The sequence below is a fragment of the Penicillium malachiteum genome (assembly GCF_028827825.1).
Source record: "Penicillium malachiteum strain IBT 17515 chromosome Unknown utg000005l:1.0-9002435.0:326005.0-9005861.0, whole genome shotgun sequence".
In the NCBI taxonomy this organism is placed as follows: Eukaryota; Fungi; Ascomycota; class Eurotiomycetes; order Eurotiales; family Aspergillaceae; genus Penicillium; species Penicillium malachiteum.
Window position 1 is genome coordinate 3,906,781 of NW_026643099.1, and position 25,714 is coordinate 3,932,494.

Consider the following 25,714-nt stretch of genomic DNA (forward strand, 5'->3'; position numbering starts at 1 on the left):
AAATATTGCGCAATGCTCATCATTCCAAGGGTGATATTTTAATATTAGACCTAGTCGGTAGTACTTTCGAGGATCCTTCAAATGTTATGTTTATTCCCTCCAGGGCTATTCTCATATGAAACGCTTCTAAGGTAGGTATGTACTATTTGGTACGAGAAGTTCAAGTTGACTGAGGTCAACGAACTTGAAGTTCAACCTTGGAAATTCTTATATATCACTATTACTACATACCACCTAGTATCTCCAGGGCCGTTGGTGTAGCTAGGTACCTCCCGAGGCCCAGAGCTATGTAATATTCTCAGCTCTGGCAAGCATAGGTACTATCACTGCCACTGGCAGTGCCAGCTGGCCCAGGTGCTGGCAACCCTGGAGCCCTGGAGGTGGCAGTATCCATATACACATGCATATTCAAGATATGTACCACACTGTTGCAAGTCTGGATGATAATTATCTAAATGATATTGGCTGTAATCAGACCAGCCACGGATCTTCAAGCAGCTGCTTTGCGGTCTTACGCTCTTCTGGCAGCCATCTAAGCATGGACCTGAGAAAACAAAGGAAGGATTCCTTCTCGGTGTCAGAAAGTCGTTTCTCTAGAATTTCCAGGGAAATGGGTGGTACAACCGCATCTTCATGGGCAACCCAAGCGCCTACAAAAATACCAACTTAAGTTAGTCGAAATGAAAAGCAGGGCCGAGGGCGCTTACCATTGTGACTGAAGCATTGACCAGTTGTTTCACTGCGTTGAACAAATTCAATTGGCGGTGGCCCAATTAATGCAACCATTAATGCCAGATGTTTGAATGGGTCGTGGTTACCATTATCATCAAAGATATCTCCAAATAGATGACACCCTTCAAAGAGGTCCCAAATCTAACCCCTTTAGTACAATAATCAAAAGAGTACCTTAAGCGTTACTTACTAGAGTTCCTAAGTTCCAAATATCAGCAGCACTTCCCCAAGCCATCTCAAAAATGATCTCTGGAGCTCTATAGATATTTGGTTGTATAAAAGGACCAGACTCATGTGTCTTCCCAATTCTTGCCTCTCCAAAATCACAAAGAATAGGTAGACCAAAGCTCTTCCCTTTTGAGGGTTGGCGGAACTGTCAACTTTGGTATATAGTGCGAAAGTCATCTATCTTTTTTTGAGGGCTTGGTTGTCTGATTTCTTCATTTGCAAAATCAGCTAACATCCTGTTATCCTCTAGACTAAGCATTAGATTATCAGTCTTTAGATCTATTTCAAATTTAGCTACTATTTTCCTATTGGAGTTTAAGGGAAATGACTCGGAGAGAAATAATACCTGTGTGAGTGATGTTGGCTTCTGTATGTAAAAAGTCCAGCGCCAATAGTAATCGTCGCAATGTCATTTTTAGAAGGGGTAAGTCAAAGGGTCTTGGATTTAGTCTCATCATTTCAAGAAGAGTCATATGCATCGGCTGAAGGACCAGGCAACGGTGTTTCCCAGCATGGCCATGAAGCTCGAAGGAGTCATAAAGCTCTCGGATTAGAGATTGTCCTGGGTGGCTGGATTTTATTTTCGCGAGGTGCTCGTAAACCTTGAACTCGCGGTCGGTTGCAGTGGGGAATTTCCGCAGCGATGTAGACACCTTCAGCACGACATATCTCTGGCTTCTGGGAAACATTAGCAGTGACGATTTCTACACTTTGATGACAACATACCGAATATCGTGACATAGCCAACTCGTTGAATACGCTCCGAAGCCAAGCTTCCCTGTGACCCTGTACCTGTCATTGAATACATCTCCAATGTGCACAGGGTAAAACTGTTCCATGTCATAGTGAGGTAACGTCTCCTCATCGACCGGCCGTTCTAGTGGCAATCTGACGAATGACCTTTGAGAGATGCCTTGAGAGGAGCGCAGGGCTGTCCTAAGTACAGATCTGAAGACGCCCAAGCGTGGAGCCATGTCTGTTGTTCGTGTCAGGAGGTTGTTCACGCTTGGCTTGGCAAGACTCGGGGAATGTTGTTATTTCCGCCTGAGGCAACTTCAACGTTGAGCAACTGTAATATATGAGAGGAACCTGAAGGATATAGTTAATTCAGGTCACCTGTGTTGAAATTCCATACTAAAGCATCTGTACATCTACGATATACATATACCTATTCTTTTCTGTGAACTTACTACTCAAGTACCGTCAACTGGTATAATGGATGTAATATATGAGAGGAATGGCTTTTTGGTTTACTAGTAGTGACTAAGGCAGTGATACTGGAACCTTGGAAGTCTGTTTTATCATCACACACTTCAAGTTCTGACTTTATTTCCAGAAAACAAAAACCCAATGGTATAGCACACACATGAAATATTCATCGGATCAACAGTGGTAAACCAACCTTCACTTTCCACCTACCCGTGGACGGTACTATCAAGCTGTCTCACACCAGTTGACCGCCGACAGAGCCACTAGCAATTCCACATGACCCTTCCAAGGTTATTAGGCTATTGGCGGGTATAAAAAAGGGTAAGACATTAAGGGATTTGATTTGAACACCTGGGCAAGGGCGCCGCCACTGACAGGCAAACCTTCTTCATTCACTCAAATGATTTCTTTTTTTTCTCTTTCAGCATACCACAATGCAGCTCCACTGTGCTCCGCTCCACTGGCAGAGCTTTCCCGTGACCCGTGGCGATGTTAGGGGATTTTCATGACCCACAGCTTGGCCAGTGCTGAATTATTGCATTGCAATGTGATTAATTTCTATAGCTCAAGTTTTAAATGGGACTGTAAGACAGTGATTATACCCAGGTGGATTAGTGTTAATAGAACCAGATATCAATATTATGACCTAGTATGATATCAATTGATGTGTTCCAAGGCTCAATTGCTAACAAGGCATATTCACATGTGCAGGTGGATTAAATCCGGGTTTGGAGAACCAGTTCTCATTTCTGGTTCATTCTCAGTTCTCCTTGACAAGAACAGTGGATCTTACGGAGTCTACGCCCCTGAAAACCGGGGCCGCGATCGTAGTGGATCTGAGCCGCAGTCAGCTGCCCATGCAGAGATTTGCGGGCTAGACCAGACTATGATTGATCGGCAGATTAATGTTGGTAGATTAATCTATTGAAATGATATCTGTATACGGAATAAACAGAATTTTATCCCGTATTTATCGAATATCTGTATATGGAGTAGTCTGTAGATATGGATTAGATCAATAGGTAGTACAGTGTACAGTGTATGTCTACATAGAGTAGATGTTTGTAGATCAAAACCGGATTAAGGGCCAAAAGCAGGGCAAACTCGAATTACATAGAGCTTTGACATCAGATCATCGACGTATCCATGTCTATTATACTATATGGATAAAAGTAGTCTAATACATTCTAGATTTTTTTTATACATTCTATTCTTCCATACATATATTAATTTATACTATAATCTATATATAAATATCTATATTATAGGTGCAAAATCTTATCCAGAAAATTCTGTCTGGTCACATGCAATCGGGGTGGGAATCCGACCTGGATCGTCCCGAGTCTCTAATTGGTGGGAATATACCACAGCTGACCAAGCTACCATAAACTCCACTTACCAAATGACGCATCGTGTTTGAACCCGGTTTAATCACCGCTTTGGAAGGTATCCCGAATTCTTATCCTTGGCTTAATCCCTTACTCTCCGCTCTACATTCTCCTCATCTTACATTCTCTCATCATCCTCATATTCGCGTCCTTGAGTCGCATTTACTCCAATTGGGACTATTCCTCTGTGAATATCTATTAATCTCTATTTTAAACGCGTCTTCCAAAATACATAGGCACTAATGGCCGCTCGTCACTCACGCAACTTCCTGCGACCGCTGCTCTATACTTCAGCGGCTGCCGCCGCTGGAGCGGGCATTCTCTACATCTCCTACCGTCCACGAAATATCCCCGGTCTCGAAGCCCCTGCCGTTCCTCCACCAGGTTACCATGAGGGTAAACTGGTGCCCCCGAACTTCCCTAAGATCAAATCCCGTCTGGAACAGATTCAGGACTTAAAGCGCAGTCAGGATGAGGAGGAATATGATTTGTTGGTCATTGGTGCTGGTGCGACCGGTTCAGGTATTGCTTTGGATGCTGCCACACGAGGACTGAAGGTTGCCGTGGTTGAGCGTGATGATTTCAGTGCTGGAACTAGTAGCAAGTCTACCAAGTTGGTGCACGGTGGTGTCCGATACTTGGAGAAGGCCTTTTGGGAATTGGACTACAACCAGTTAGTGATCCCAAACAAAGATCTGAAGACTTGGGTGAATGAACACATGTGTGGATTTGGTTACTAACCAGGGACACATCAGATACAAGCTGGTGAAGGAGGCTCTCCGTGAGCGCAAATATTTCTTGAACACAGCTCCTCATTTGTCACAATGGCTACCCATTATGGTGCCACTCCAGAAATGGTGGCAAGCTCCTTATTTCTGGGCAGGTTGCAAGGCCTATGATCTCTTGGCTGGTTCCGAGGGTATTGAGACCTCATACTTCCTTACCAAGAGTAAGGCAATTGATGCTTTTCCCATGCTCAAGCGGGACAATGTCCTCGGAGCAATGGTTTACTATGGTCAGTGGTTTCAGAAATATTTGTTGAAAGATTGCTAACAGATGAAAGATGGTGCACACAACGACTCTCGAATGAATGTTTCATTGGGCATGACCGCTGCCTTGTATGGCAGCACTGTGGTCAACCACATGGAAGTTACCGGTCTTACCAAGGATGCCTCTGGAAAGTTAAATGGTGCTGTCTTGAAGGATGTGATTCCCGGTAAGGATGGTGAGGAGACCCAGGAATTCAAGATTCGGGCCAAGGGTATCATCAACGCCACTGGACCATTCACCGACTCCATCCGCCAGATGGATGAGCCCCAGACCAAGGAGATTGTCGCTCCTAGCTCTGGTGTTCACATCATTCTCCCCGGATACTACAGCCCTTCAAACATGGGTCTGATTGACCCAGCCACATCAGACGGTCGTGTCATCTTCTTCTTGCCCTGGCAGGGAAACACCATTGCTGGTACTACTGATGCCCCCGCTGAGATTTCCCGCAACCCCGAACCATCTGAGAAGGATATCAGCTGGATTCTGAACGAGATCCGCGGCTACCTCGCTCCAGACATCAAGGTCGACCGAAGTGATGTCCTGGCTGCTTGGTCCGGTATCCGTCCTTTGGTGCGTGACCCTGCTAAGACCAGCTCGCAAGCTCTGGTCCGCAACCACCTGATCTCCGTTTCTGCCTCTGGTCTCTTGACCTGTGCCGGTGGTAAATGGACTACCTACCGCCAGATGGCCGAGGAGGCCGTTGACGAGGCTATCGATGTGTTCAGACTCAAGCCCGGCCAGGTGAACGCAGTGCCTGATATCAGTGGTGTCGGCGGTAGCGGACTGGTTGCTGATGGTGCCGTTCTGGACGGTAGCTGTCAGACCCACCAGGTTCGCCTGATCGGTGCTCACGGTTTCTCCAAGACCCTGTTCATCAACCTTATTCAGCACTTTGGCCTTGAGACCGATGTCGCCAAGCATCTGACCGAGTCATACGGAGACCGTGCCTGGCAGGTTGCTGCTCTTTCCTCCCCCACTAACGCCCGATTCCCTGTGCGCGGCCAGCGTATCTCAACCCTGTACCCCTTCATCGATGGTGAGGTCCGCTACGCCGTCCGCCACGAATATGCTCAAACCGCCGTCGATGTCATCGCTCGTCGTACCCGTCTGGCTTTCTTGAACGCCGAGGCCGCTCTGGAAGCGCTTCCCAACGTCATTGATCTGATGGGCGAGGAGTTGAACTGGAGCGCTCACCGCAAGGATGTGGAGTGGAACGACTCTGTCTCATACCTCCGGTCTATGGGTCTTTCCAAGGCCTTCCAGGGTATGTCCCGTCGAGAGGTCATGAATGGTCGTGTGAGGGATGTGGATGAGGTGGAGCACATGTCTGTGGTTCGAACTGGTAAGCGGCCTAAATTAAAATCCCCGTAGCTCTTTTATACTTTATTAACAAATTTTTTTTAGAACCACCGGCGGACATCCTGAAGAGCGACGCTGTCACTACCCCTGCGGCTGTCAGTGTCAACGCTGCTGCATCTGCCAACTAGATGTGAAATATAGAATCTTGTACAAATAGAAATGTCTTAGTTTATTACTGTTTATCAATTTCCTTTTGAGTCAATTACATGAGCGGGCAAGCACGACCCGGATGGTTCCAAATGTGGTTCTTATCTTTTTTCAATGTTCCAGGTTCACTTACTTCCAACTCCATTTCTTGTACTCTTAGTGACACATTTCTTTGCATTCTTTCTCTCATTTCATCATGACTTCTGTATCTGATGGAACTGGATATCCTTCCAAGACCCAGTTCACAGAGCTGGAGTTAGGTGCATCCGAGGTCAAAGATGAAGGCTCCCTGCCCAGCCAGGATCCATTTGGTGACGAGACCAATGTTGGGATGAAATACAGAACGATGACTTGGTGGTCAGTGAAGTTTGGATTTCCTGGCCAGGGTCCGATATTAACCCTGCATCTAGGCAAGCCGGCATGAGTTGGTTATACCTCACCACTACTCGCTTTGCATGTTACTAAGAAGTCAACAGTCATGATTGCGGAGACGATTTCACTTGGGATTCTTGCGTTGCCCAAGGCACTTTCAACTCTCGGTCCTTTGCCGTATGTAGCGCCTTTGATGTAGTTCCATGACTGCCGCTGACCTACTTCTAGGGGTGTTACCGCCATTCTGGGAATCGGACTCGTTTCGACATATACCGGTTATACGATCGGTCAGCTGAAGGAACGATTTATGCATATTCATAGTATGGCGGATGCTGGCGATCTCTTGTTTGGAAGCCCGGGTCGTCGACTCTTCGGAATTGCACAGTTACTCTTTTTCGTCTTTATAATGGGGAGTCATATTTTGACGTTCTCTATCATGATGAACGTCTTGACCGAGCATTCCAATTGCACAATTCTGTATGCATCAATCGGCGTCCTTGTCTCGTTCATTTTGACTCTCCCGCGTCGCCTTGAACGATTATCTCATCTCTCGCCCATTAGCTTCGTAAGCATTATCGGTGCCGTTCTCGTGAGCATGGTTGGAGTCACTGTTGGACGACACTCGCCTAGTTTACAGGCTTTATCGACGGTTCCAACGGTGCATGATACCTGTCTTGCTATTGCAAATATCGTTTTCGCATATGCAGGACATGTTGCCTTCTTTACTCTTTTCTCGGAGTTGCGAGATATCAAAGATTTTCCCAAGGCTCTTGCGCTTCTCCAAACTTGTGAGATGGTTCTGTATACCGTCACGGCTATTGTCATCTATGCATACGTGGGCCAGGAAGTCACATCTCCAGCTCTGAACTCAGCGGCAGAGCTGTTTCGCAAGCTCTCCTATGGGATTGCAATTCCGACGGTATGTATTCGGAATGTTTGTCGTAGTTGAACACTAACAAATCCATAGATCGTCATCGGAGGTGTGGTGAATGCACATGTGGCAGTCAAGTTCATTTATGTGCACCTATTTCGGGGTACCAATGCGATGCATGCCCAATCTTGGAGCGCCCGGCTTAGTTGGTCGGCAATCAGCGCAGTCTTGTGGATCATATCATGGATCATTGCGGAGTCACTTCCTGTGTTCAATGACGTACTTGGACTTGCAGTATGTATGTCCGGAAAAGACCAAGTGCGCAGCTAATCATTCTTGCAGAGTTCCTTATTTGCCAGTTGGTTCTCGTTCGGTCTCCCCGGCATGTTTTGGCTCTATTTGAACCGAAGTTGTTGGTTCATGACTCGGCGACAGATAGCTCTGTTTTCGGTGAACATGTTATTGCTTTTCCTAGCGATAATTATTGTATGTTACAAGCCCGTTCAGTGTCACCGAGACTAACATCTTCTATAGTGTTTTATCGGGATTTATTCCTCTGTTCGATCGATTTACATAAACTTGGTTATGGGGGCTGGAGGCGGCAGCTTCTCGTGTGCAGACAACTCGCGCTGAGACTGAATTATTCTTATGATGTACACGTCAGCAGTCGAGTTCGGGTCAGGAAATATTCATTTATGATTCTGTTGACACCAGTTGTGAACATGCAGGTTGCATGGAGGTCAGTGTATGGAGAGTTCTCAGAAATACACAGCTCAGTCAAGGTAGTCGAAGGTGTATGAAAAGTTGTATTATATCATAGCGCAGCAAATTGATCATTCAAGTTGTCAATTGGTTCGATCTCTTCGTGTATTAGGTTGGAGCCTGAGAATCAGAGTCGGAATGGATGAAACCATATCTCCTCGGATACTCGAGGCATTCTGCATTGATATACTAGTGACCTGGACTGCACCTGGGCATGGGCATGTGCAAGGGCCCAGTACTAAGTGCTACACCTCGGTAGTAGCCGGATTTATTAATAGTAGTCTCGTAATATCAGTTATTAATCTCATGTATCGTGACATATTACTTTAGCTTCACCCTAATTGCTAGTTTCAGTACTAACAATTTAGATGCATAATTCGGATATATGCGTTTCAAGTTCATACTACTAGTTACTACTAGTTACTACTAATTACTACTAGTACATAATCGTACTAATCGTATATATCGTATCACGCTACGACCGGAGAACAGCTTATCCTTATCCACATCAGCCGAGCCACTCGGAAAATAGCGACTGGGTCCAAGATGCGTGTCATTAGCTCTCCCCGCGTGCACGGGTAAATTGGTGATCTGGTATATCATGGTGAGATATTCGAGCTCTACATTTGAACATTTTTATATACATGCATGAGATATTATTTACATTTTTCCCTTCCAAATATCCTTCTCCTGGAATCTCATAGAATCCGTACTTTATAGCCATGCGGAGATACCCTGCTTGATGCATGGGGTCCCGACTTAGACAGGGGTTCATCTTTTTGACTCCTAACGAATCATTATACCCCCATTACCGCTAGAAGCGCAACGGTTTGTGTCACCTTTATTCCTCCGGTGGAATTGTTCCGCCCATGTGTCGAATCCCTGGAGGATATGGGACTAAGACTGAGCTGAGACAAGGTTCTTTGTTCTTCTTGTTCTGATAGGTGTCGGTTCATCAGAATCAATGTCATAGAACCCTGAAAATATGCAAGTATACCCATCAAGGGCTACTTAGTTTTTTGCCCCTCCATCAGCTCATCGGCCTCTTCAGCTTGCATGCATATTGAAAGCTGGTCTAGTGGCGAAAAGAAAAGAAAACAAAAAATGGGGAAAAAAAGTTGGTAGGTTTTTTTTGGGAGGGGTTTTATTTCTTGCCCCCCACTTCAGCATTTGATGCTCCGTGTGTATTGTTCCAAAATCGTGTCACGGCTCGTTGAGCGATTGTTGTACCCCGGAAGCGTTCAAGGAAATAATTGAATAATGCGAACTCGTCCCGGTTTAACACGTAGGTATCTGGTTCGGCTTGAAGTCGACTCCATAGATCTGTGATTGCTGCCTCGAGAACCATAGTGGTTTGTGTATCCACTGTTCCATTTTCACAGTTTCGGGCGCGCTCTAAGGCTTGTCGAATTGCAGCTTGCTCTGAGGAGTTTGGCATGGTGTATATATTTTTGCGGAAGACTTCAATGTTGATTCGTGAGGGGTTGGAAGAATGTCCAAGTCGATGCAGATTCCCAAGGATTTGAAATTTGTCTGAGGGAATGCAACGATTGCCCAGGTAGAATAGGTGGCGTAAACAAGAGAAGTATTATACCACATACGACCAAAGGGGAAAAATCAACCCTTTTCAATCATGAGATGGAGCCGAAGTGGAGAAAAGGGAAGAAAGAGAAAGGGGGCCAGAGAAAATAAAAATAATAATAATAAATATTGAGAGAGAAACTCGGCCTAGTAAAGCCGAGATTATCGGAAGTAATGAAAATGAATTTTTAGTTCATATTTTATTTTCTGTTGCACAAAGGTAAGGTACTAATCGGCGATCATGCCGAGTCGTAGAGAACCGGAAGAAAGGTAAAATTATAAATAAAGCGAAATTCGTCCTCATCGGCCGAGGGGGTATGAAGGGGGAAATCGGGATAGACTTTTGAGAAAGAAAAAAAAAGCATATCTCAAAAAGCAAAGCCCGCGAAGGGCGAGTGGGGTGGTTTGTTCATCGGGGCTCGGGCTCGCCCGCAAGGCGTAGGCGTAACGGTTTTCGAAATGACACTAGGGATCGAATATGGATCGAGACGAGGACCAGTATGATGAAGCTGATTCGTCGATACCAGAAAGTATAGGGTTCAAGGGACATATCGCTTAAAGCCTTTTAGATTAGAGGCGCCATTAGAGGAATCGCTCATGTTATAGTACCCGAACCTGGTTATCCAGTCCGGTGCGTCAGTTGAGTGGAGAACTCTGGACTCCGTTCCGGAATGCATTGGGTGAGGCTCCTCTGGGATCTTCCGGAATTTCCTCGATCACATCGGTGGCGTTGTTTCAAGTTGTTGTATATGGTGTAGTAATGTAAGTAATGTAGTGTGAGGTGGTTGTTGTGGTGTTGTGTGTCTGTAGTGTTTGAGATGTTTGTCTTCTAACACTCACTCTCCCTCCCTCTCCCTTCCACTGGAATACTTCGACTTCAAATGTTTCTGATTTATCTTGACTCATGTCAGATTGATTCATAAGCGGGGCTCGGCAGTTCAGGAGTCAGTGTCGATCGAGTTATGTCGATCTTTTTTTCTTTTATTTTTTTTTCCCATTCCGGTGGAGATTATATTATAAACGGAGTACTTCCATGTACTCCGTAACTTCGTACATTTGTACGTAGTACTCCGTACTCCGTATACTTCATGGCGTTCGGAATATCACATCGGGGATTCAACGGAGATTCGGGGAAGATTCCATTGCCGCGTCGTCACTCGCAGGATCTGTGGATTAAAGTCCCATGTATGAAAGGTCTATTCATGGAGACTTACTCCGCTCTTTATCATCTTCCCTTCTCTGAATCTCCCCCTTCTCCTATAATGGAGAAGAAGGTTCTCGTTCTCTCTCAAGAGACCCATTGATCTCGCGCTTCCCGGTCCGTTTCAAAATGTCTCTGGTACAAACGCGATCGATGGAGCCGCCCCGTTAAGGTTAGGGCTGTCCAGGTGGATGAAATCCCGATATCATAATCACACCATATTCAAATTGGCGAGACTATCGGGAAATGAACAAATCAGCGGAAATGAGGGATGAGCTGTTGCTATTTAGTGGCTTCTGGTTCTGACTTTCTCGCACGAAAGGGAAAAAAAAAGAATTTTTCAAAATTTCTCAAATTCAAAATAAAGGGGGATTTGGTGGAGTTATGCAACCCTTGAAGCTTTGCACCAGAGAAGCTAAAGCCCAGACGGGATATTGCGCCGGAATTGAAGTCCATTTGCTTTCCCCACGTCCCGTCGAACTAGACTCTCAATGCCGCAATAAAGCGGTTTGTCCTTGGTGGAGAAATTGAAAAATGGCCTCATACCGATTTACCGATGATGCTAATAACGGATTTCAGGATTCAGGAACTCGGCAGCTTCCAAGGTTTGAAGGTCTCCACACGCAACTCTAATGCGTAAGTGAACTGTGGCCCTTATCAACTTGCAGGGCGAAATGAATTAGACCAGAGTCAAAATTTGAATTGGCTTGTGAATTGAAATTGGGTTTCGTCATCATCACTAACGGCATTCGAGCTAATATTTGGAGGTAACCTTTCGCTAAGGGACTGTCAGGACTGGTCAGGACTCAGACCGGTCAGACTTGACAGGGCTGGATGATATAAAGACGGAGTATTCCGAGTGAGTTACTCCGTAACGAATACGAAATGGATCTCATATGATATGAAGTGGACTCGCAAAGGTTTCGGATCATGATGTGTTATCTCTTGCGGTTGAAATCTCGGGTGGGTGGTGGTTGCACCCGTGAACTGAAACGACTTGAGGTTGGAGAACGGGAGAGTGAACAATCTCGGGAAGAGAAAAGTCTCGGGAAGAAGCTGGTCAAAGCTGGTCATGCAGATTTTGAAGGGATACTTTCTCCCAAAGTTTGTGCCCTCGGAAGATCCCCGATATCTACTGCGCTTTCCCGACCTGTGCTTTCCCGAGCAAGTCAGCCGAGATCTACTTAGTATCTCTATAAAGGAGGCTCTATGGTATATCATACACCAGTGACTGGAGATACTTTATAGTAACGACAATGGAATCCAGACTTGTCTCCTTCTAACTTCGATGTTGGCACATGCGTAGATACGACTTAACTCATGATCTTGCAGCAACACTTGTAACCTTCAACCCAGTTCCCTATATAGAACCTTCTAACAGTTTGATGCAAATATGCACACATTTATATCGGAATATTGAATTGATAATTGATAATTGCTTATAACTATATGAGATAAATCACAGATTCAATTCTCTATACTACACATCGGATCTATATGTGCTGACTAAGACATGTCACTTTTCCCCACGAAAAGATTCAAGTTTCTCACAATCAGGTCAACGTACTCAGCGCGCATCATGGTCTATTACTTTACCTCCAATGTGGTCAGCCCGGCGGCCTTTATCTACGTCGGCAAGGACAAGTTCGAAAGTATGTGTCCCACATCCTGGGAGTGAGAAACATACCTAACCAGTCTCGGCAGATGAGTCTTTAATTGAATTTGGATTGGAGTCGGATGTTTGGTAGGTGATCACTCAATTTTTATGCAGATTTTCAAACAGCTAATCTGTCTCACAGGGTCGGTCCCCTTGCGCATTCCCAATGATCCCCGCAGTCCCTCTAACCGTACCAGTTCCACGTCGATAACCTTTCCAGCGCGCACGTCTATGTACGACTTCGAGAAGGCGAAACATGGGAGCAGATCCCAGAGAAGCTTTTGGAGGACTGCGCACAATTGACCAAGGCGAACTCGATTGAAGGTTCGATTATACCGTCGCATATAGTACGAGTCCACGACTGACGATGCTTGTACAGGAAACAAGAAAGACAATATCACCATTATCTACACACCCTGGGCCAATCTCCAGAAGGATGGATCGATGGCTACAGGACAGGTCTCATTCCACAACCCCAAACTTGTCAAGAAGGTTCTTGTCCGCGTCCGCGAAAACCCTATCGTCAACCGACTCAATAAAACCCGTGTCGAGAAGTTCCCTGATCTGAGAGCGGAGAAGGAGGAGTACCTCAAGAAGAAGCGCAATGATGAACGGAAGGTTCGTGATCAGCAGAAGGAAAAGGATAAGTTGGAGAAGAGGGAGCGTGAGCAGTTGAAGTGGCAGAAGGCTCATGCTTATGATGATATGTTCAGTGAGGAAAACATGGAGGCCAGCAATAACCAAAATCGGGATGCGGATTTCCTTGATGACTTTATGTGAGACTGTACATTTTACAGGCTGAGCTGAGTTTAGATGGATATGAAGATATGAATCTATGATATCAAGTACATTGTTCTGGTTTCGAGTCTTGGTTATACTACCATCTGATATTTTATAGTAATTGAAAGTGAAGCCTGGACGAGTGGGTGTTTACATGTGACTTGAGTATTAATTTCTTCCAAGGACACTTCAGTAGTCTTACCTAGGTGCAATTCTTCAAGTTTAATTGCACCTGGGCACTTGTGTTAACAACAAAAGCTTGCATGAACCTATACTAGGTACATATGTCGTATCACTAGTAGTTAGCGTGGATTGCTTAACAGATAAGCAGAAATTTCGAGTTTCAATATTTCCAAGAGAATATTAAGTATACATCTGAAACTAATTACAGATCTAATAAAACCATTGCGAATGCATAGATCATCGTTGACATTACTGTGTCAGATAGATTAATCATCGCGACGGGGCGGAAAGTCCCCCCCCCCCCAGCCGCCAAGTGGAGAGGTGTTGACAGCTTCCCTGTTCTCCAATTCATCCCGGGTTCATCTCTGACCACCAACCACAATATGCCCGGTGAAAACTCTCAATCCGCTTTAGGTGCGCGCATGGATCTCCCTTTTCCAAATGACATTTAACTCACTACCCCCCCTCGGCGATCCCAGGCGCGAAATCAAAGAAGTCAAAGAAGAAGGCCGCGACAGCCAAGGACAATGCTCAGACCACTGAGTCCGTACCCCGCGGGGACTCCGAAAATGCAGAGACCGCAAAGGTATACTCGTCCTCGTCGCCGCTTCTTACTATAAACCGCATTCCTAACGACTATGCACAGACCGATCCTAATGAAATAGGCAACGATGAAAACCCCTCCGCTGATGCCCCTCAACCTGATACCACTGAGACCACCGACGAAAATGCACAGAATGATTCTTCGAACGGCTCTAAAACTGTTATCGGCGCGCATAAGGATTCCGATGATGCCCCCGCGACGGACGCTGAGCCTAATGATCGCTTCGATGCATTGGTCCGAGACCGAGACTCCCTACGGGCGGAAGTCATTGATATGCGCAAATCGTTGGAAGAGATCCAGTCCAAGCATAAGGATGATATGGAGGCATTGCAACAGAAATTGGGCGACTCAGAGACTAAGAAAGAGCAGGCGGAGGCACAGTTTCAGATGCTTTTGGAACGTGTAAATACAATCAAGTCTCAACTAGGACAACGGCTGAAGGAGGACGAGGTATGTACATGGATGGAATTGATGAAGTTTTATTGGAGGCTTGCTCACATCTTTACAGGAAGAACTATCCCAAGCCAGATCCCAGATCGAGGACCTCGAGGATGAGAACGCAAACTTGAAGTCACAGCTTGACTCGAAGTCTTCGGAGCTGACCGAGGTCTCGGATGAATCGAAACAGAAATCTAAGGAGATCAACACGCTTCGAGATCGTACCACTTTGTCACAGCAGAATTGGCTGAAGGAGAAGGACGGATTAATCGAGCAGGAAGCTTACCTGCAATCCGAGTTCGAACAAGCCAAGGAAGCTATGCATAATTGGGAGATCCTTGCGATGGAAGAACGATCTATTAGAGAGAACTTGGGTGAGAAGGTCGTTGATCTGGAAGAACAGTTGGGTAGTCTTCGTGATGCCTATGAAAAAGTATCGGGAGAACGCGATGGCCAACAATCCACTGTTGATGGTCTTCAGCGTGCTTTGCAGGAGATTCAAGCTGCGCGGAAACAGGAGCTTCGTGAGCTGGTAGAAAGCTCAGATACTCAACTGGAAGAGCTTAGGCGATCTCTACGAGAGGCACAGCAACAGGCTAGTGATGCGGATAAGAACCTTCACACTGCGCAAGAGGAGATCGAGCGAGTGCGTCCGTTCGAGAAGGAGGTAAAGGAAAAGAACCTTCTTATTGGGAAATTGAGACATGAAGCTGTCACGCTGAATGATCACCTTACCAAGGCTTTGCGATTCTTGAAGAAGGGCAAGGCGGAAGATAATGTTGACAGGTGGGTTTTCTTCATCAGAATATCCCTGAAAAGCCATGTACTAACTTGACCAGAAATATCGTTACAAACCACTTCCTGCACTTCCTCGCACTGGATCGATCAGACCCCAAGAAGTTCCAAATTTTACAACTCATCGCCGCTCTTCTAGGCTGGGATGATGGTAAGTTGCTCCACTGTATGCACTACGGAACCGAGATCCAATACTTACAATTTCTAGAACAACGTGAACAAGCCGGTTTAGCTAGACCTGGTACCTCAAACCAGCCAGGTAAACTACGCGTCCCTGGAACTCCACTGCGCACACCGAGCACACCTAATCTCGCTGGATTCATGGACAATGGAGGATCCGCTACCAAGGAGGGACTAGCCGAACTCTGGTCGGATTTCTTGGATCGGGAGGCTGAAGAGAAGCAGATGAACTCCATGAGGAGAGGTAGCCATCCTGGTCCGGCTAAATCATAGTTCTTGGTTTAATATCCCAGGCGTTTGTACTTTGGTAGTCTTCATCTAGACGGAATCGACATAGATTGGCATTGCCTCTCATTTGCATTGTACTTTCCAATCGGTTTGACTTAGTTAGAGCTTGACACAGTATGGCGGAGTTTCATCTGGATTGTTGTATGTTACATTGATCATCTTGGAAGTATGTAGTACACGTAACTGTAGTATTAAACCGGAATCAACAAGTTCTCATGAGGGATAATTAAGCTAGGTACATAGAAGACCAAATAGCAGCGCTGGATGCCAGACACTTTTCCCCGGAAGTAGAAATGATAAAAAAGAAAAAAAACCCCGATTCTCATCTGAAGGGTTTACACAGAATGTGGTAAAAGCAACGCAAAGAGAAAAACTGGGATATCTGCAAGGCTGGTGTCGAAAGAGACGAAAATTTTCTGAATGATGTTGTGTCCAGAGGCCAATTACCGTTTCACATCACTCAATTCACCAAAGATGGAGTATTTGCAACGCCATTCTTGGGCATCTAGTATCCGTTCATGGCCCCACGTTGAGAGTTGCGGCTGAGCTCACGGTCGGCTGAGGGACTGATGGGACGACCACCGGTGTGGCCGGCAGCGCTGCTCTCCTTGAGAGCCAACAGCTGCTTAGCACGGAAAGTTTCGTAGTGGATCTGGCTAGTGGTCTCGACCAGATCCTGGAGGTGGGTGCGGGTCAAGAAGTTGCGCAAGTAAACGAACTCGCAGTGGTTCTCATCCTCGACGTTGATGACACCCCAGCGGTTCTGACGGCCACGGACCTGCTTGCCGTTGACGACGATGGTCTTCTCACTACCGACAACGGAGAAGGGGATAATGTCCTGGAATGATGTTAGTTATCCGTGCAAATTTGCAGTGCTGATCTCGATCCGTACCTTGATCTGCGCATTGATAGCTCGCTCCTCATCATCAAGCTCGTCATTCTCGTAGGGGTACATCTTCAGGTGGTGGAAGGCGAACTCCTCCTTGATGCGCTCCTTGAAGGCCTGACGCTCCTCCAGGGTAAGGGAGTCGGACTTGGCGATGACGGGAACGACATTGACGACGTCGGAAAGTTTCTTCAGAACAACGATATCAATGGGCTTGAGACTATGATGGGGGTCAGTGGGGGTTTGATTCATTTCTGGGGATAGGTGAGGCTCACGCATGGCCGGAGGGCTGGATGAAGAACAGACAGCAGTGAATACGGGTATCTTGGATGTAACGCTCACGCTGAGCAGTGAGTTCCTTGCGGAGGTAGGCGGAGTGCTGATCCTTGATGTACTTGACAATGGGATCCCAACTGGAGACATGTTAGTATATGATCGGGCTGTAAGATGTAAATCTCGTGATATTCATACCAACGGTCGTTATTGACCTGGTCTCCGTATCCGGGAGTGTCAACAATGTTCAGGCGAAGACGAACACCGTTCTCCTCAATAACTAGTCAAGTTGTGAGCTATTGATATCCCCGCTCGACCCATATCCATAATAAACATACTGTGCGAAACGGTCTGGATCTCGGTGGTGGAGCGCACGGGCTCATTGGGGGTAAGACGACCCTTGGAGTCGATCAGGTGGGACGCGAAGATGGTGTTGACCAGGGTAGATTTGCCCAGACCGGTTTGACCTTGTATAGGGTGTCAGCATGATTGATTGAGCTTCAATAAACAAAGCTTGGTGATAACAAGATCTGTATTTTTAAGATCTGGAGCTGCACATACCAACACACATAACATTGAACTGAAAGCCGCGCTTCAACAGCTTACGCTCAATCTGCGAGGTGATGCTGTCAAAACCGACATGACTGTGGGGGAAGACGGTGGGCTGCTGAGCCGAAGCAGCAGTGGTAGCGGCAGCCATTGTGTAAAAAACGGGGAGGGATTAAGAAAGGTAGAGAGAGAGGGAGGAATGAATGAACAAGAAGAGAACAGAAACGAGAACGAGAGTGATAGAGATTCCCCAGAAAAGAGACAAACCAGGTAACAATCAGGTGAAGCCCCTTAAGTTGTTCTTTCCTATCGAACAACTCAGGGGTGGACGCTATACCCGATTGGGGTTAGCGTATAGAGTCGCAAACTGATTTTCTTTTTGGGAACGAACCATCCTGGGGAGGCTCTTGATACCTCTCAATACTTCAATTCCACTCCATCAACTCCCAACAACTTCACAATGGCCTTGTCCATGATGTCGCCGCTCTCTAGAGCCGTTCCTCAACTACCTCGATTCGGTTTACTCGCCACTGCAATCTCCCTGCCTTCCATCTCCGTGACTATTCCGCCATTCCTCTCCGATCTCTGGGACTCAGTCCTCCGTGCGGTTCCCAAGAAGAAGACCTCGCACATGAAGAAGCGCCATCGTCAAATGGCTGGAAAGGCCCTGAAGGATGTTGAGAATCTGAACAAGTGTCCCGGCTGTGGTCAAGTCAAGCGGGCTCATCTGTTGTGTCCCCACTGTGTGAATGGTACGTGGAGTCTCGACCCTCGGAGCCTTGAAGAAGGTTTTGCGCAGATCAGTGGTGGCGTTGATGGTGTCTATGGTGCAGCGGAGGAATATCAATGGCGTAAAATAATCAATTGCTAACTTGGGGAAACAGAAATTAAGCAGTCGTGGAAGACGGCCCAGACCGCATGAAGTCACGATGACAATGTGAGATATCTCGAATGATGACTTCAATCGACTGGCGGAGTGCGATTATCCTACAGAGCGAACCTGGATAAAACGCACTGCGCATTGTGTATTTGTATAGCTTATTTCTTTCGTTATTGGGGATCTGCAGATTATTGATCTGCTGCATGGCACTTGGCGTCTGGTACATATATGGGTGAAAAAACCTGAATTATGCCCAAGGGTTCTACTGAACTCGAAATTTTATTTCAAATTTTCAATTCTACAATATTAAAAAGACAATAATCACCCAAGGTATGGCCTATGTATCACCTGCGAAATGTGCAGCTTGAATGTTTGCTATGATATTGAGTGGTTGCCCAGGTGGTTTCTGTCGTTCCCCGTAGTACTCCATACAACGCTATCCCAAAAGCTTAGGCGGAGAACAACCTCAAGCTAAACTGCCAACAATATTCCCAAGGCGGGCACCCAAGGCAGATAGACGTCATATTTCACGCCATGGATCCCACAACTACGCGCGGTTCTACGGTCATCCCGCCGTCCTGACATAACAATGGTAAATATTGGAACCAAAAACGCACCTGGCAATATATATTTGATGAGATCACCTGGCTAATAATCAACAGTCTAAGCAATACATCTTATTGGGTTCCGCTACTAATGGTGCGCAATTATCAAGTTGCAAAAAGTAAGAGCTAACGCGAAGCCTCTAGCGCATCCCGCGGATATTTTCTCTCTGGCAGTAACGAACAAGCAACTGTTATCTGCATCAGGATCGCCCGCCTTGAAAGTCCATTCCATCACAGATCCAGAGTTCCCACTGGTCCAATCGATTGATGGAGCTCACCCGCTGGGCTGTCACCATGTGGTCACTGATGGTTCAGGCACTCGAGCAGTCAGTGCAGGTTTTGCCAGTGACTTGAAGGTCTGGTCCTGTGTGGACGGCCATTGGTCTGCAGATGAGGCTGCCACAGGTGTGTTATAGCTCAAGATAGCTCCAATGACGTGAGAGATGCTGACTGAATGTGTAGCCAACCTTGCGAATGCTAGAGTGTGGGCAATCGCCTTGTCATATGATGGCTTCTACCTGGCAGGCGTGAGTTCAAATGGTAATATCGGTGTATGGGATCTGGCTGGCGGCGAGCAAATTCGAAACCATGAGACCAAGAACAGCTTTGGTCTTTGTATTGATTTAGTATGTCTTCGAAGAAAGCACTGCTATGTCATTGATTACTGACAGGTATAGTCACCGAATGGTCGATTGATTGCTAGCGGTCATGAAAATGGTGCTGTTTATGTCTTCAGCACCGAGTCGGGCCGTATGCCATACTCTGTGACAGGTATGTCAATTCGATAGCCATGCCCTATTTTAACCCAACCTGACAATTCTACAGGCTTGGTCAAACCCGTTCGAGCGGTGTCATTCTCACCTGGAAGTAGAATCCTGGCCGCAGCGGGCAACTCCAAAGTGATTCTCCTGTATGATACCGCCTCTGGTGAACAGATCGGAACCCTGTCTGGTCATGACGCCTGGGTGGTGTCTCTTTCGTGGAGTTTCACTGGTGAATATCTTCTCAGCAGGTATTTAACAAAAGTCTCACTGCTTGACCAAACCGAATATCTAACATTGTCCACAGCTCATACGATGGAAAAATCAAGGTCTGGAACATTGAGACCAAGACCTGTGTTAACACCCAGGCTCAGAACGACCAGGTGGTATGGAGCGCGAAGTGGTTCGTGAAGAGCGGAAATGGAAAGTCTGACGCTTTCGCAATGGGCGGCGCAGACAAGAATCTCCTTTTCTACCGCGAGGCCTCGGGTTAAGTTTAACCCAGGCGTTTCTGTACTCGTAGTTTTACAACCTTGGAAGTGATGATGAAAATTAACGCACTGATGGCCTGCGTAAGAAAATTCATGAAATGAACGTCATATGAAAAAAATAATCATACTAAACCCATTCTTTCTTCAATTCATCGTCTCAACAAATAATTTGCGCATGCGCTTAAGGAAAGCCCCAAAGTCCCGGTCCTCGTTGACAAGTTCTACTTCACGTTCCAAAGCTTCCCGGTCCACCTTGGGTCGTGTATGGAAAACCTCGTAATCACGACTAGCGGTCCCAAGCTCAAACCAGGCTTCGGTCTCCCAATCCTTCTCCACTATGTGGCTGTAAACAAACTTCAAGCGATCGTCTCGCCCCGCCCCTTCAATCCGTAAACAGAGGTAGTCCTGCCAAAATTCCAGCTCTGGATTATTCAGACGAGATTGCGCATCCAGTTGTTTTGCGTGGGCTTTTTGTGCTTCTAGTCGTTGGTTGATAGCCTTCTGGGTCTCTGCGATTTGCTGCTTGAGACGGTCGCGCTTCGTGAGTCGTGAATCGCGCTCCATAGTGACTGTAGAGATGGCCGCGTGCATTTCAGCAGCCTCTGCTGCTTCTTTCTGGAGAGTCTGCTCATGTGTTTGGGATTTCAAGTTCAGGATTTCAATATCACGTTGTCGCATTCGCTCATCCTCTGTATTCTAGTCAATATCGCGCCATAACACCCCCGTCATTCTTGGCGGTCCCAACGCACCTTGTAATTCTGCGAGATTGATGTGGAACTGGTTTCGTTCCTCGAGAACTTGTTTGCGGCCTCGTTCGATAAATGCGTCGAATTTCGCGGTGAAATGGGCCATGCGATTGCGTAGGTCCTCGAATCCGAAGTTGATGTTGGGTAGGGAATCAGCCATGGATGGCGCATCTGCGGAGGCCAAAGGTGGGCGCATGCCGCTCGTTGAGAGCGATGGTTCAAATGAAGATGTCATTGTGATTGAGAGGAATTCTGCGTTCTGGATTGATCAGATGTAAAGCAGAATATGAAGATGCTAAGGGTAAACGCGAAGTTGAAGTTGTTTGGGTTGCGGCGCAACGGAGCTTATCGATAAGCGCTCCAAAAACCTTCGCCAATTCTTCATACTGTAATTCGATCTATCTGCACTGAAGAGCTTCTCTTCGTGCTTGATTGAACCCAATTAATCTTTTACATACCCGACATGATCTGGCCAGATTTGGCGCATATTGCAAGACGCAAATCAAGATCCGATGGATGAGCATACTAGCAGTGCTCTACACTATGGGCACGTTGGAAGACCGATCTACCTCCCAGAAACCAGAACATGGAGCTTCGAACGATCATTTATCCGAGCTCCCGATCTAGAATACACGGGTACAACGAAGACTATCATAGCCTCGCCTTCGAGAACCGCCCAAGCTACTCTCTTCGGTCCGTACGGTCGACCACTCAATGCGAACTCCATTCCCCATGCGCTTCCGGAATTGGGAGTACCCTGGTCCTCCATTGACGGGCATGCAGCTTCCAAGTTGATCGCGAGAACCAATGAACTCTATGATCCACGTGCTTCTACCCTTCTGGATTTGGGTTATGCGCTTGATGTTGGAAAGCAGAATGGAATCGTATCTATTGCAGCGGCTGTGACCGGAGAGTCTAGGAATATCATTTCATTACGAGTGATAGCCGAAGAAACCACAGAATTGCCACTCGATGAACTCTCAGTAAAAGTCCCAGCAATTGGCGACGCGGAAGTCACGGAGTGGTCGACACAAGGCGCACGGATCCGACAAATCTGTTTCTCCCAGCCAGCGCAAGATGAGGAGGATAAAGCAACCTGGATGGCTGCTCGCCTTCCCGAATCTATCACAATATTCCGGCCGTTATATCTCCAAGATCCGGCGCCGATGCATCTTCATCATGATGACCCTGCGTTGCTCCCATTGTCACTGCGCAACTCCCGCCTAGATGCCAACCCAGTGGTGGAGATTCTCAGCTCGCATACTGGCGGATTCACGCACGCTGATATTGCATTCAACCCTTGGTATCAACGGCAGATAGCTATTCTTGATACGAGGGGTAATTGGAGTCTCTGGGAGATTCAAACTAAGCGTCACCGACGAAAGGCTGATGGGCTTGCCCTCCCTGGCCGAAAAGGTTCGTTACCATCAATTGATCAGGAGGATGTCAACGCTGCCAGACATGACGGCTGGGGGTCTATCCAGTGGATTGTTGATTACTCAACCCTTATTGTTGCTGATCGTCGATGTGTGATGATCTTTCGGGTGGAAGGAGATGAAGTTCGTACCCGGGCTGTCGAATTGAAATTGGGGAGGCAGTCAGAATGGGTTCTCGAGGTGCGACGAAGTGTGAAGAATGCATCACAGTTTTATGTTCTCACAACAACTCGATTGATTTTGTTTGATATGAGAACGGCACGAGAAGATGAAGAGGGGGTTAGACTGCCTCTGCAGTATTCGCTTGCCTGGCGTCATTTCCGAGACACTGAAGACACTTCCATGCGGCTTAGTGAACTATCTCTCAGAGGAGGTAAGTAATCTACCAGGTCTATGGAAGTCCATTACTGACTGAAACAGGTTTATACCTCATTTTGTATTCCAGACTCAACGAACTTGTTCAGGTTTACCCATGTCCTGTTGTTAATGATACCCAGACGGATCCAATCGAGGTTTCAGATCCGTTTTTGTTGTGTATGCCACTAATCGAGAAAAAGAATATTCTCGACGAAAAGCCAGGACGTTACTCGACGTTTGTGTTCAGAGAAGTGAACTATTCCCCGGTCCCGAGGCAACAAATTACACTCCTGATATGAGCCTTGTTAAGCTCTTCTGGACAGACTCGTCTCTCGGTGTTCATGAATCTCTTTTCAAGAACCTATTGAGCAGCTCAGAGGAGTTGGAGATGGATGACGAGCTAGATGACCGAACAGTTCTTCGTGCAAATGAGCCTCACACCTTGGACACAGACTGGGTAGATGAAGACGATGATTTCGTTGTCAATGACTGGCACGAATCCGTCATGGCCCGAAGGGCTGCATGGAAACCCGGCTTCCCGACTTCATTAGCTGAAGATCTGAGTTGGACTATGAACTGGACACCTGTGTATAAACTCGCCTTGGTTAATGTACTTCGCGGCACCAATCACCTTGATGACGAGGAACCTCGGACTACCTTGAATCAAATCATTGAGGATGTGGAGAGTGGGAAACTTTTGGAATTGGATGATTGGCAGAACAGCGAGACGATGTAAGTGTGGAACTGTACGATCCCGCTTTTTTTCTTAGCTAATTCATTTCCAGGTTTGAAATTGCCGGTGGTCGTCCGGTTTCAATGGATATTGAACAGAATTCTATTGAATTGAAACATCTTGTCTCGACAGTTCTTCCTGAGAATACTGATGCTCAACCTCAGTTCATGATCGTGCCTCTACGCTTCTCAAATCTATTCCCAGGCATGCCGATAGCCCACCCAGAGAGGCAATCGGATCTCGACTTCGGATATACCTATGATCGAATGGTGGATGAGTGGCTTACCAAACTTTCTCTCGAAATTCCCAATCAGACACGTCTAATGAAAGGGAGAACTGTGCGCGGTATTGCTCTGGATATTCTTTTATCACGCCTCATTCGAATTTCCACCGACTCTACGAGACTCGCAGCATCACAATTCCAAGAGAACGAGACACCCGCAAAGCAAGAACCGACGGATTCTCAAGATTTCGATCTAGGGATGGCATCTTCCCAGCTCGCCTCAAGCCAGGGTACTGTAGTAGGCCACCGCAGTAGCCAGCTACGCAGCGGGACCAAAGGTGCACTTCCATCTTACAGCAGTCTTGCTGCATTCACAACATTCAAACCACCCCGTCCACAGCCTCGAAACGTGGCAAGTCTACTCTCGCACTGGGATCTAGGTGCAGACCCATCGACTTATGAATGGCAAAAGGCGTCCCAGTCACAGAACGCAGAGTCCTCACAGATGGGTCCTCCAGGCACACCACAGCGCCGAGCACGTAAGAAGCGCTCTCAACAGACACTCAATGTCGAAAGACCAGTTCAATCACTAACACCCACCGCTCCAACTCTTCGAGCATGGGGCAGTCAACCTAATCACTCGATGTTGGTGAGTAGTCAGCCTACCGTGGATGATCTGCCCATGACTCAGACTGAGCGTGGACAATTTGGAACACGTGAAGTGACCAAGAGCAGCAAGGCGAAGAAGAAAAGACGAGCAGGAGGTTTTTAGTCTGGTTTATTGTATATACTGTGGATCATCTTGAAGATATCAGATACCCGATCATGACTACAACTTTTCTAAAACATCTAGATTCTTGCAAGCCTAAGGTTGTAATTGACAAATACTACTACTAATATTAATTATTATTCAACACTCCATATAAATACTTTTATCACTAATACCTAGGTAATCATATCAGCACTTACTATCTACTAGGCAATGGTATAGTGATATCCATTATGAAGCGGGGGACCTGAACCCAATGGCGAAAATAACTCAAGGGATGAACCACATGTGCACACAATGTGAGATTATAAATCCATCTCACCCTTCCAAGCTATTTAATAAATCTAAATCTGTCACTTTCTACTTTATATCCCCTATACAATATCTTATCATCAGCATTTGATTTGTACCGTTTTCACACTGCTAATACTATAAGCGGCTACTCCATCGGGAATTTATTATCTGATTTCTTCTCTCCGCGCCCCGCCTCTCTTAAACACAACACCACCAAAATGTCAGACCACGAATACAAATTCAACGTAGCTATGAGCTGTGGTGGATGCTCTGGAGCTGTTGAACGAATCCTGAAAAAATTAGAAGGTATGTACCTGCACTTCCTCTCCTCCTCTCCCTCGAGTTTACAAGTTCCCACGTGGCTAACTGCTTGCTCTTAGGTGTCAAGTCCTTCGACGTTAGCCTCGAATCCCAGACTGCTACTATCGCTACCGAGCCCAGCCTATCCTACGATACTGTTTTGGCGGCTATTAAGAAGACAGGGAAGGCTGTGAAGAGTGGAGAGGCAGATGGTCAGGCTATGAGTGTTGAATAAAGTCGCATTCGGTACATGTCTCGATCGAAGTTCTGATTTGGTCGACTTGAATATCTACATTTGAGTGGTTAGGACTATGTGACTATGGGCTTCTTGGTTATAGCGCAATATACCTTCAATTTTTGCATCCCTTGAATTATTACTCTGGTATAGGCTATAGGCTATATGGAAAGAAAGTGCAGTAGCAGTACTGATAAAGGTGGTAGTACAAGTGGATATGTGGTTTATTTCTAACTCGTAGACAATGACAGCATTTTATTGACCTCCTATGAACGCAGACGTTCTAAGAATATGCAGATGGGTATCATGGACAAAGAGACAAAGGCAGATGCAAGGTCCGAGATTGTCAAA

The 25,714-nt window shown here is 46.5% G+C and overlaps 13 protein-coding genes across 13 annotated transcripts; 9 read left to right on the plus strand and 4 right to left on the minus strand.

Moving 5' to 3' along the window:
• Positions 1–471: 471 nt before the first annotated feature.
• N7483_011457 (uncharacterized protein) lies at positions 472–1,934 on the minus strand (the record flags this gene model as incomplete). Its single annotated transcript, XM_057094884.1, has 5 exons — positions 472–650; positions 708–873; positions 923–930; positions 1,307–1,638; positions 1,687–1,934. 5 exons carry the CDS (start codon positions 1,932–1,934, stop codon positions 472–474), a joined length of 933 nt encoding a protein of 310 aa, XP_056940855.1.
• Positions 1,935–3,799: 1,865 nt separating this feature from the next.
• N7483_011458 (glycerol-3-phosphate dehydrogenase GUT2) lies at positions 3,800–6,094 on the plus strand (the record flags this gene model as incomplete). Its single annotated transcript, XM_057094885.1, has 4 exons — positions 3,800–4,230; positions 4,313–4,572; positions 4,621–5,949; positions 6,012–6,094. 4 exons carry the CDS (start codon positions 3,800–3,802, stop codon positions 6,092–6,094), a joined length of 2,103 nt encoding a protein of 700 aa, XP_056940856.1.
• Positions 6,095–6,309: 215 nt separating this feature from the next.
• On the plus strand, positions 6,310–6,537 carry N7483_011459 (uncharacterized protein; the record flags this gene model as incomplete). Its single annotated transcript, XM_057094886.1, has 1 exon — positions 6,310–6,537. The coding sequence occupies one exon, from the start codon at positions 6,310–6,312 to the stop codon at positions 6,535–6,537; it is 228 nt and encodes a 75-aa protein (XP_056940857.1).
• Positions 6,538–6,591: 54 nt separating this feature from the next.
• N7483_011460 (uncharacterized protein) lies at positions 6,592–7,434 on the plus strand (the record flags this gene model as incomplete). Its single annotated transcript, XM_057094887.1, has 2 exons — positions 6,592–6,662; positions 6,714–7,434. 2 exons carry the CDS (start codon positions 6,592–6,594, stop codon positions 7,432–7,434), a joined length of 792 nt encoding a protein of 263 aa, XP_056940858.1.
• Positions 7,435–9,262: 1,828 nt separating this feature from the next.
• Positions 9,263–9,556, minus strand: N7483_011461 (uncharacterized protein; the record flags this gene model as incomplete). Its single annotated transcript, XM_057094888.1, has 1 exon — positions 9,263–9,556. One exon carries the CDS (start codon positions 9,554–9,556, stop codon positions 9,263–9,265), a length of 294 nt encoding a protein of 97 aa, XP_056940859.1.
• Positions 9,557–12,479: 2,923 nt separating this feature from the next.
• N7483_011462 (uncharacterized protein) lies at positions 12,480–13,337 on the plus strand (the record flags this gene model as incomplete). The annotated part of the gene is given in 4 exon segments (XM_057094889.1): positions 12,480–12,552; positions 12,700–12,760; positions 12,778–12,881; positions 12,937–13,337. The coding sequence occupies 4 exon segments, from the start codon at positions 12,480–12,482 to the stop codon at positions 13,335–13,337; spliced, it is 639 nt and encodes a 212-aa protein (XP_056940860.1).
• A 566-nt stretch (positions 13,338–13,903) lies between these two features.
• Positions 13,904–15,810, plus strand: N7483_011463 (putative Golgi matrix protein; the record flags this gene model as incomplete). Its single annotated transcript, XM_057094890.1, has 4 exons — positions 13,904–13,934; positions 14,000–14,574; positions 14,633–15,348; positions 15,402–15,810. 4 exons carry the CDS (start codon positions 13,904–13,906, stop codon positions 15,808–15,810), a joined length of 1,731 nt encoding a protein of 576 aa, XP_056940861.1.
• Positions 15,811–16,330: 520 nt separating this feature from the next.
• On the minus strand, positions 16,331–17,684 carry aspD (septin aspD; the record flags this gene model as incomplete). Its single annotated transcript, XM_057094891.1, has 6 exons — positions 16,331–16,663; positions 16,718–16,931; positions 16,987–17,124; positions 17,183–17,264; positions 17,323–17,451; positions 17,546–17,684. The coding sequence occupies 6 exons, from the start codon at positions 17,682–17,684 to the stop codon at positions 16,331–16,333; spliced, it is 1,035 nt and encodes a 344-aa protein (XP_056940862.1).
• A 309-nt stretch (positions 17,685–17,993) lies between these two features.
• On the plus strand, positions 17,994–18,404 carry N7483_011465 (mitochondrial 54S ribosomal protein bL32m; the record flags this gene model as incomplete). The annotated part of the gene is made up of 1 exon (XM_057094892.1): positions 17,994–18,404. One exon carries the CDS (start codon positions 17,994–17,996, stop codon positions 18,402–18,404), a length of 411 nt encoding a protein of 136 aa, XP_056940863.1.
• A 598-nt stretch (positions 18,405–19,002) lies between these two features.
• N7483_011466 (SKI complex subunit WD repeat protein SKI8) lies at positions 19,003–20,273 on the plus strand (the record flags this gene model as incomplete). Its single annotated transcript, XM_057094893.1, has 7 exons — positions 19,003–19,005; positions 19,076–19,112; positions 19,163–19,423; positions 19,481–19,644; positions 19,696–19,789; positions 19,844–20,030; positions 20,087–20,273. 7 exons carry the CDS (start codon positions 19,003–19,005, stop codon positions 20,271–20,273), a joined length of 933 nt encoding a protein of 310 aa, XP_056940864.1.
• Positions 20,274–20,414: 141 nt separating this feature from the next.
• Positions 20,415–21,251, minus strand: N7483_011467 (kinetochore Spc25 family protein; the record flags this gene model as incomplete). The annotated part of the gene is made up of 2 exons (XM_057094894.1): positions 20,415–20,959; positions 21,020–21,251. The coding sequence occupies 2 exons, from the start codon at positions 21,249–21,251 to the stop codon at positions 20,415–20,417; spliced, it is 777 nt and encodes a 258-aa protein (XP_056940865.1).
• Positions 21,252–21,528: 277 nt separating this feature from the next.
• On the plus strand, positions 21,529–24,537 carry N7483_011468 (uncharacterized protein; the record flags this gene model as incomplete). The annotated part of the gene is made up of 4 exons (XM_057094895.1): positions 21,529–22,825; positions 22,873–22,986; positions 23,133–23,541; positions 23,595–24,537. The coding sequence occupies 4 exons, from the start codon at positions 21,529–21,531 to the stop codon at positions 24,535–24,537; spliced, it is 2,763 nt and encodes a 920-aa protein (XP_056940866.1).
• A 509-nt stretch (positions 24,538–25,046) lies between these two features.
• On the plus strand, positions 25,047–25,363 carry N7483_011469 (copper metallochaperone ATX1; the record flags this gene model as incomplete). The annotated part of the gene is made up of 2 exons (XM_057094896.1): positions 25,047–25,134; positions 25,209–25,363. 2 exons carry the CDS (start codon positions 25,047–25,049, stop codon positions 25,361–25,363), a joined length of 243 nt encoding a protein of 80 aa, XP_056940867.1.
• Positions 25,364–25,714: the final 351 nt, after the last annotated feature.